This window comes from Vigna umbellata, chromosome 11 (genome assembly GCF_029865625.1).
Source record: "Vigna umbellata cultivar VRB3 chromosome 11, Vumbellata_1.0, whole genome shotgun sequence".
In the NCBI taxonomy this organism is placed as follows: domain Eukaryota; kingdom Viridiplantae; phylum Streptophyta; class Magnoliopsida; order Fabales; family Fabaceae; genus Vigna; species Vigna umbellata.
In genome coordinates this window covers 29,172,729-29,183,028 of record NC_142175.1, presented here as the reverse complement: position 1 = coordinate 29,183,028, position 10,300 = coordinate 29,172,729, and the positions used below count along the sequence as shown (strand labels likewise).

At 29.3% G+C, this 10,300-nt stretch overlaps 1 protein-coding gene across 2 annotated transcripts; it reads left to right on the top strand.

Annotated features, from left to right (window-relative positions):
- The first annotated feature begins 3,351 nt into the window (after positions 1-3,351).
- Positions 3,352-6,780, top strand: LOC124827649 (putative calcium-binding protein At1g02270). 2 transcript variants are annotated; one of them, XM_047300751.2, is made up of 11 exons: positions 3,352-3,553; positions 3,652-3,861; positions 3,996-4,100; positions 4,222-4,327; positions 4,532-4,749; positions 4,853-4,929; positions 5,026-5,140; positions 5,253-5,378; positions 5,703-5,810; positions 5,905-6,012; positions 6,152-6,780. In XM_047300751.2, exons 1-11 carry the CDS (start codon positions 3,551-3,553, stop codon positions 6,404-6,406), a joined length of 1,431 nt encoding a protein of 476 aa, XP_047156707.1. In that variant the 5' UTR covers positions 3,352-3,550; the 3' UTR covers positions 6,407-6,780. The 2 variants fall into 2 exon arrangements, with proteins under 2 accessions (XP_047156707.1, XP_047156708.1); XM_047300752.2 differs by having other exon boundaries at positions 3,365-3,553; positions 6,149-6,780.
- Positions 6,781-10,300: the final 3,520 nt, after the last annotated feature.

Sequence of the window (10,300 nt, the reverse complement as noted above, 5' to 3'; positions counted from 1 at the left end):
AATTTTAAACATTATTTATCATAATAAATGAAATTTAACTAATTTCATTCTTCAATTGTGTATTTAGATGAAAGGAAAATAAATTAATTGAAAAACATAAAAGAAATAGAGAATAAAACTCTAATAATTTTATTTTAATTAAGTTTCAATGAAAGAATTTAAAAATTGTGTTTTTAAATTTGATATTGTGATTAAAATGATGATACTAAAGTATTTTAATAATAAAAACTTAAAGTGTAAATATAATTTTTATAAATGAGCTTCATTCTTTAAAATTCTTTTTTTTTCTAGAAATATATTCTTAGAACTTTATCTTCTTTGTCTGCAATATATCTTACAATTTATTTATCTTTTTGAATATTAGAAACCACAAAAATTCTCTTGGTGATGAGTTCATCAAAATCAACTGATCAGTTTTTTCAATAGAGTAAATTAGTTTCCTATTTTTCTCTTGGTTTGTTGGTTCCTTTTCTACACGCAACACTTCTAGGCTCGCATGTACTGTTTGTGTTCTTTCTACTCGTCTATGTTGATCAGTGCGTTGTTCATAGCAACAATTTGAGCTTCTTGTGTGTTCAAAGGTATTTTAAGGGGTCATCAAGCTATTTGGTTGTTTTTCAGGCAAGGAAACTATCTGCTTTAGTGTGTGTGAGTTTGATAATTCTAATCTTATTGATGTATTGTTTGAATTTGATTAGTGTTAGTGTATGAATTGATTTGTGTAATTTGATAATTGAATTAGATTGTTTGTTTGTTTGGAATGTTATGAATAAGAAGACAAAAAAGCTTAACAATTCAACAAATTGGTATAATTTTTATTGTATTAAAAATGTGTTGAACCAAATCTTTGAGAAAGAACGAATTTGAGTAATTGATCAATCTAAGTTCACTTAAATCACAATTTTGAATTTGCTGAAAATTGGAACAGTGTTGAGCGGTACTAACTAGGCATTGAATGCAAGCTTGGTTATGCAAGTCTAGGAACATTCTGTTGAGCACTTCTTTTCACTGTTGAGCACCCAGTTTTACGAATGCTTTGACGCTAAATAATAGCAAGGTACCGTTGATCACCATTTTTCAGGTCTGGAGTAATTTAATTTGTAAGTGTTAGAGGAGTGTCGCTGAGCACGACTTTTTGCGAGAAAAATGGCATTGAGCGCCCCCTTTTGCGAGAAGTTCAGTGATGAACACTAATGTGCATGTTTACTTTGTTTCTTTTTGTTGGGCGTTTGGTGATGATTTATATAATCTTTGACTATGTTTATGAGAATGATAACTGTGTTTAGAAATGAATATTTTTTTTTTGAGTATATGTTATATGTTTGTTGAGAGAATTTCAAAAAGAAATTATGTGTGGTAGTGATGTTTAGTATATGCCTTAACGTATGAGAGTTCAGAAAGGATGTATCCTAATATACTACCAACCATTTAACTCATATAGAGACGAATGTGGCGAGTGAGAGAATAACAAGAAGTCTTAGCTCAAACATTTAGTCTTAGATGCAAAGGAGATTAACCTTGTGAATAGGATGATAACTCTTATGTTTATGACTTTGTAGAGCATAAATATCACAGTAAGAAAACATTTACAATAAAGCCTTATTCAAAGATATGTATCTGAATAATTTAGTTTAATATATCAAATGTTTTTGAGTGTTTATATGAGTTATAGTGCTTTGTTCATGTTGAAATAATATTTAATATGAATTAAGTGTTTTATGATATTCCTTTTCTACACTAGCTTAGTGTGTTTTTTCTTTCTTTTTATGTGTTGTGTTTTTACAATAATCATTTCTCAATGTGAGCAATATGACTAATAGAGATCATTATTTTTAAAAAATTTTAGTTGTTTTTTTGTTATAATGCACATATATTATATTATTAAAGGGATTAATATAAATAACTATATTAATTTTTTATGTTTTTTTATTTATTTATCGTGTATTATTAAAATTTTATTTAATAATTTTATATTATTAAATGGAATGATACGTTTATACTCCAACTTTTTCTCCACTATACCAAATACCCACCTTCTCTCCACTGTACAAATACATAGCGTTTTGCTAACTTTGTGATGAACACTTGGACTTGTTACATTATTCTATGATATAAAAAATGCAAGGCATTGAAAGAAGACCATATTTGTTTAACGTTAACGTTACACTCAATCAAAACACCTAGGTCTGTTATTAATACGAAGATTAATTATATTAATGTATTAATTTTTACGAAAAAGTGTGAGACATTGAAGGAAGACCAAACTATAAATAGTTAAGTAAACTAACCCAATCGTTACACTTCAAACTTCTTAGAACCGTCACGTTCAACTGAAGCTTCTAAATTTTTACCTTTTCTTAAATGGTATAGTTTAGTTTTTAAATTAAAGAGTTAATAGATTTTTAAAATGTCATTATTTTAATTGAGTTATTTAATTTATTTGAAGGTTTTCTTTTATTTTTATATACAAAATTATGAGAGAAAAGTCAAAACACATTTTTTAAAATAAAATTAATTTCACTATGAATTATCTTTTTGATTAATATAAATTATTTTTTCTTATATTTAAAACCTGGGAGGTTACGTTAAAATAATTTTTCGGTGTTTATATTTTTCCACACTGAACGGCAAGAAATTAGTTTTAAATAAAGTAAACATTAAATACATTTAACGAGAAAACAGATAAGAGATGAAGAAAACAGAAATAAAAACAATAAAAAGAGTTACAAAAAATAAAATTTTTGAAAGTTGTATTTTTCTCCTTCATTAAATAACTTGTATTAATTTTACTTTTTCCACCCTCTCCACCAAAGCAAAACCCTCTAAATATATATATATTTTTTCAATTTTCAATAGCATAATAGTTTTTGGCAATTTTCATTTTGAAATTAAAAACATATCTTGCAAACAAATTAATGCACCACCGTAATATAAAAACGAGAAAGTTCTTAGTATTGAATAAGATAACGTGGGCGTCTCCGGTAAAGGTTGGATGTTTGCGTTTCGGCTGCGGGATATACTGTGGGCAAAGAAAGTCCGAAGAAAAAGGTTGATGAAGAAGATACAATACGGTGGAATGAATAATGATCTTTAACTTTAACCGAATCCCAGTTGAGGAAAGTTGTCGTTTTTATTGAGATGTTGGAGACGTGTGCGTTGCGTAACAGAGTCAAGAGTGTGTCTCTGAAATCGATAAAAAAGTGATAACCACAACACAGAAAAAGATTCCTTCGTTAAGTCATTTTATCACATGAAAGGTTAATGTGGAAACCCTCAACTTGTCATGTCCTTGTCCTGTCTCCTTGCCTTTTTCTGTACCCACAATCCAAAATCAAAAGCCTCTCTCTCCTCATCTTAAATATTATATACATATATATAATTGCGTTTGCTTGCTCATCACAAGGCCAGAGAAAAGGCGATCGTTGCAAAAGTAAGAGATAAGAGAAGAAGAACCATAAAAAGCTCCCTGACCGATTTCGAATTTCTTCTTAAAGTACATAAATTTAAGTTCAAGGTGTTACCTTTATTGACTGTGGCGAGGATCTGGAGAATGGTAGGTGATTGGGTCCTTGTTTTCCTCAATTTTATTTGATTTGGATTTTTTGGGGGGTGGTTTTGAAAAAAAAGGGTCATTTTGATTTTTGAATTCAGGTGGTGGCTGCGGGCGCGAAGTTTAATTTGAGAAGAGATAATAGTTCTTCTCATAATGGTATCAACGGTTATAACGGTGATGCAGAACTTTCCAGAATTAACAGGGGTTGCTGTTTCACATCAGTGACAGAGGTGGAGAGAGACCCTTCTTGCGTTTCATTCACCACTTTCAACATTCTGGCTCCGATTTACAAACGGACGGATCCTCAGGTGTGTGGTGCTCTTTTTCTTAATTTTATTGTTTTCACACTGTTCATATGGTGTGGATGGAGAGTTGTCCTAAGATGTGATTTTGCAGGGTTTCACTTTGAAATCTAAATTTTCTATGTTATTGTTGTGAACAGAACCAAGGCATACGTGAAAGTAACTGCAGATCATTGTGGTTGTCCAGGAATGAGAGGATTCTCGATTGCTTGCTTTCTGAATCATCTTCCATTATGTGCCTCCAGGTAGAAATTTCTCTCCTTTCTTGTGGGCATTGTCTCGTAAAGAAATATTCTTCTTTGGTCGTGAATGGTGTTTCTCGTTATCAGCTCTCACTCACTCTATACTGATGTCTGTTTCATATAGGAATTTTGGGTTGGAAACGAAGAGCTTGTTCACATGTATGAGGAGAGACTTGGAGATGCTGGCTACAATCTCTTCAAGCTTGGTCGAACCAACAACCGTGGAGATGGTAAGTTTGTGAAGATTTCATTCATCCTCATACTCATTTAAATATGTGTATTTCCAATTGTTGAATTCATGTGTTTGCTAGTTGTTAGTGCCAATGTTCCATGTGGTTCTGGAGGATTGTTTCATTGTTTTCTCTACAAGATCCATGCTTCTCTCTCCGTGTAGTTTTGCTGCCGTGTCTCAAACGCTCATGTTTATTATGCAGGTCTACTGACTGCTATACATAAAGAATGGCTAAGAGTTTTGGATTATCGAGAGTTGCTTTTCAACGATTGTGGCGATCGTGTTGCTCAATTGCTACACGTTCAGTCAGTTTCCCCCTCACAAAACCAAAAAGGCAGTGTTCCCCAAGAGTTTCTGATTGTGAACACCCACTTGTTATTTCCTCACGATTCAAGTCTTTGTCTAGTGAGATTGAATCAGGTGTGAGACCCATGTAAATAAATCCCTTTTCTTATTCATTGATGATTGTGCAGCCAACTTGCTTTCAATCCTAACACTACACCTATCATTTGCCTTCTTGTAGGTTTACCAAATATTGCAGTATGTGGAATTGTATCAGAGAGAAAACAGGCTCAAACCCATGCCTATCATACTCTGTGGGTGAGTTTATTGATAGATTTTCTTATGATGCTATGCTAGTACTTTAACTGGAACAGATCTCCTTATGATGTGAACTTCATGCTCTATCTAATGCAGAGACTGGAACGGCAGCAAGCGTGGTCATGTTTACAAGTTCCTTAGGTCACAGGGGTTTGTATCATCGTATGATATTGCTAATCAATACAGTGACAGTTACGCAGATGCTCACAAGGTAATTTTCTCATTAAAAGATTGAATTTTTCACATGCTTTCCTGGTATGAAAATCATGGTCTTAGTAGATTTTTTACTTGCTTGAATTTTTATTGTCTCTTCGATCGTGCAGTGGGTTAGTCACCGAAATCATAGAGGAAATATCTGTGGTGTTGACTTCATTTGGCTTTGCAATCCCAACCAAGCACGTAAACCTTTGAAGACCAGTTGGGCTGAAGCTGTATTTAGTATACTAAAAGTGAGTATGATTCACGCAATTTTTTATATATTTTTTGTTGTCTTTGTGTTTCTGACTTTTTACTTATAAAATGATTAATATGCAAGTCAACTGTTCAGGGTTTGTGGTGTGACACATATGTAGTGGCTTTAAGAAATGGTTATAGAAGTGCTTATCATAGAATAGAAATCTTAAGTGTTTACACCAAAAAGAATAAATTATTATACTTGATTTTTTATGGGCCTTCATAGTCCCCGAACCCCATTTTTGCTGTGACGAAGTAGTGAGAATATAAGAATGATCATTTTTGCTTTGCATCTAATGCTATCTCTCTTTTCATTTCAGTTCCAGTTGCGAAAAGCATCAGAAAATGATGCATTTGCCTTTCTGAAGGGTGACGACAACTATGCTGATTCTGTGACATATTTTAGTTTCTCCGAAGCACTTCGGCAGGTACTTTCACTATATGATGATATAAATTTCTCAAGCAAGATTAAAAAACATAAAAACAGAGAAATAGACTTACACCATATCATAACTTGTGCAGGTAAAGTTAATTGGTGTGCCTTATGGACTATGCTTTCAACAATTACAAGATCTGTGGAATCATGCAGATGTGGATGGAAATGGTGTCATCGACTTCGAAGAGTTCAAGGTATATAGTAAGCCTTCATTTTTGGATGATATTTAGGAAATCCATTGCATCATGTGCCTAATGCATGTTAAAATTTTATCATTAGACATTCCAGAAAGTTCCTATATACGTAGTAATGATTGAGTTTGCATTGCAGCAGAAGATTTGGAATTCAGCATGTCCAGATCATGTGTTAGAAAATGTGAAAGGGTGCATGGAAGATGTTAACACAGAATTGGAGCAGCAGCAGCAGCAGCAGCAAGAAGCCATTGGTTTTATGATAAAGAATGCAATGCTGTATCCGCGTGAAGTGGAGAAAGGACTATGGCCAGAAGATTATTCTCTCTCTGATCATGCTAGACTCACAGCTGTGTTTTCACCAGCAAGGATGAGATGTTCAGCCACACAAAACTGAACCTACCACCTACCACCTACCATACCTAGCTGGCTCCTTCATGGCACTAGTAGTATTCAGGCCTATTAGAATTGACCAAAAAAAAGGTTGTGAAATACAAGGTATACCCACGGAAAAAATTTCAATTTTGAGACAAGTTTGATATAGGGGTAAACAAAAAGTGATGTTTTTTCACTTTCAATTTTAATCCTTGCCAAACATGTCCTACCATTAGTTATTAATCTGTCATGTATATGAGCCTGTGGAGTCAAATTACTGTATGCTGTAACTAGTTTTGGAAAGCCCTGGCCATGCTTTTTTCTGGTAATGGGATAGCAATGTAAAGATATTTTTGCAATGTATAAATGGATGTGCATATATATTTATATTGTCTATTTCCCTTTCCCACTTTGGATCCATTGATTGTGACAAAAATGGCTATAATCCATATGATATTTTCTCTAGGAAATAATTTTTCAGAATTATTATTTTACCTTTCGTAAAATTGACTTTCGAAATATTTGTTTTCAAAATTTTCTAGAATATTTTTTTTTTTAAAATAGAGTTTAATGCATTCTGGAACAGGATTTCAGAAACAAATTTTCTAGAATGTGTATATGATGGGCGTATTTTAGTCTTTTTATATGAACATGGGGTGTAATTAGTTATTATGGGGTGCGGGAAGTTAGGAGAAGATTGCAGTGATCCAACAAGGAGAGTCCAACACAGAAATAAACAACGAAACAAACTATGCATCTTCTATGTTCAAAATAGAGACGAAATGTTTCTAAATACTTGCAAAAATATTCAGTATAAACTTAAATCATATAAATTAACGTAACCCTAAATTATTATCATAAATTACCTAAAGCTTACATTATTAAAGTAATACTTTAGTTTCTGAAAAATATATAAATCAAACTCAGGAATTTATATGTTGTGTTTTCTCAATGCAATTTCATTCTAACTTCTAATTTTTGAGAAAGTATTAAGCATAGTTTCCAGTATGCCACAAAAATAAACATACAGAACTATAATAGTTTTATTATTTTACTCTTACTTTTTCCAAAATTTAATAAAACATTTTTTGTATTTTTTTCTTTTAACTAAACAGCTGGAGAGAAAATACACTGTCATATAGTCAATTTATTAATAAAAAAAATAGTTAATTATATTTTTAGTTTCACTAATCTGAAATAGAATTGTATTTATCCCCAAATTTAAAATCAATCTAAACATTTATTTTTCAAATATTGTTAAAGATATTATTTACACAGTCTTATCATCAATATTTTCTATTTCTATCCACATTATGTAGAAAAAACACATTTAAAACTTTATGCCAAATTTTAGCGGAAGAATAATTTTCAGTTTGAATATAAAAACAAAATTGTCATATGTTTGTAGAATTAAAAATACATTTACGATAAAATTCAATTCAAAGGAATTTTCTGTTTATTGTAACTTTGGAGAATGAAAAGTCATTTACGCTGATTTTAAGACGTTGCACCAATTTTCAGGGCCCAAAACGTAAAGAATGATGGAGTGACTCAATTACCTATTAATTTCATGAAAGTTATGTTCTCTCTACTTTGGAAATTGCAAATGGTTAAATTTATTTAATACTTTTTATAAGATGTGATTTTTTTCTAAATTAGCTTCAATTATATTTATTAAGAATGATGCTAAAGTTTCAAAACAATAATACTAAATAAGATTAAAGAAATTAAAATATACATGTATATAGTGCCTCTAAGCATGGTATCCTCTTATATTTTAGTTAATAAAGGAATATATTATTACAATTTTCCAAAAATATCACTAATGTATTTTAACTTCATTAAATATATTAGTACTAAATATTTCAACACAACAAAGTAATATGTATAATTGTTAATGGACAAAAAGTGTTAGACGAATAATAAAATTTGAGTTGTTATTTATCTATATCATTTAAAAAGAAGTTCAATAACTTTTTGTCTCAATTTTTGTCATAATTATTTAATGTGGTTTCTTATTTTGTTTATATTTTTTTCAAAATAATTCTAATTTTTATAAAAAAAAAGTAGTAGAGTCTATTTTATACACCATTTACAGAGTGACAACACGAAAATACAAATTGCATGTGATGTTATATAAGTCTAGCCACTTTTGTGTCACTTTGGATAAGTCTAACCATCTTAATATCTCATCATTTTTTAAATATTGTCATCACCAATTTAATAAAAAAACATAAACTCATTTTAACAAAAGATAAAAAACTATATTAAGGCAAAAAAAATTGAAAATCATATTTAATAATTTCAACTGAAATTAAGAATAAAAACACCTTTAAATAAAACAATCCTGTTTATAAAATATAACATTATTGAAGTTACTAGCTTCTTAATTTAGCGTTGTAATGAGATGGATCAAATGTTGTGAGTTTAGAGACTCTACACTCAGAGTGTTACTCCCTACACCACCCCACTTTACTCCCTGCACCATCACTTCCACCTCTTTTCTTCAACGGATGTCAACATCCGTTGAAGAAAAAATTCTTCAACAGATGTACCACATTCATTCAGTTTTTTTTTTCTTTTTTATTTTTAGTTTTTTAATTTATTATATTTTAAATTAAAATATAAATATTATTTAATTTTTTAAAATTATTACTTAATTATTTATAAATTAATTTTATTTTATTTAATAAAATAGTTATTGTTAATTTAATTTATGTATTATTATTTAAATAATAATTAAAATATTTTTTATAAATATATTAAAGCGGATGTGTCACATCAGTTAAGGATGTGGCGACATCCGTTGAATTTTGTTTTTTGTTTTTTAGTTTAGCTTTTTAATTTTTTGTATTTTAAATTAATATGTAAATATTATTTAATTATTTTAAAATTATTATTTAATTATTTATAAATTAATTTTATTTTATTTAATAAAATAATTATTATTAATTTTAATTTATGTATTATTATTTAAATAATAATTAAAATTTTTGTTATAAATCTACTAAACGGATGTGGCGACATCCGTTGAATTAGTTTTTTTTTAGTTTTTAGTTTTTTAATTTTTTATATTTTAAATTAATATATAAATATTATTTAATTTTTATAAATTATTACTTAATTATTTATAAATTAATTTTATTTTATTTAATAAAATAATAATTATTAATTTAATTTTATTTAATAAAATAATAATTATTAATTTAATTTATATATTATTATTTAAATAATAAATAAAATATTTTTTGAAAATCTCTTAAACGAATCGAATGTGGCCACATTCATTGAAGTTTTTTTTTGCTTTTTTAAAATAAAAACAATAAACTAAAATATAAAATATGTAAACGGATGTCAACATCCGGATAACAACATCGTTGAAGGTGAAACGGATGTTGATATCCGTTTTATAACAAAAGTAAATTAAGTATGGAGTAGTGCAGATAGCGGTTACGTCTCACGTGCTGAACTGAAATTTTGTTACGTTTTCAACTCGTCAATAGATTTTGAACTCTAATATACATTTGCATAATCTGAAATTTATGAACAAAACCTAATGATTAATTTCTCTGTATATATTATTTATCTTTTCTATTCTATATATATATATACATTATTATTTGTCATTAATGATTTATGTGGATAGAGACTTATATCAGCTCATAATAGCCTTAAGAAAGAAGATTTTTATTCTTACATTTATTTATTAATATGTTATTAATGAAGACACTTTATTACGATGTAGCTACTGCGAAAACGTATGATTCTACCATGTAAGAAGCAAAAAGGCATCTTTCATGGCTTCAAAACAAAAAATTAGGTCAAAAAGCAAGTCAAGTTTCGAATACAGCCATGCATGGGAAAAACTAATACCACCAAACAGTACTCAAATAAGAAAAAAGGAAACAGATCAAAA

Excerpts from the sequence above, each read along its gene's own strand:
- LOC124827649 (XM_047300752.2), top strand. Across the intron at positions 4,750-4,852 it reads GTCTAGTGAGATTGAATCAG|GTTTACCAAATATTGCAGTA; the intron begins GTGTGAGACCCA and ends GCCTTCTTGTAG. Across the intron at positions 6,013-6,148 it reads TCGACTTCGAAGAGTTCAAG|CAGAAGATTTGGAATTCAGC; the intron begins GTATATAGTAAG and ends TTTGCATTGCAG.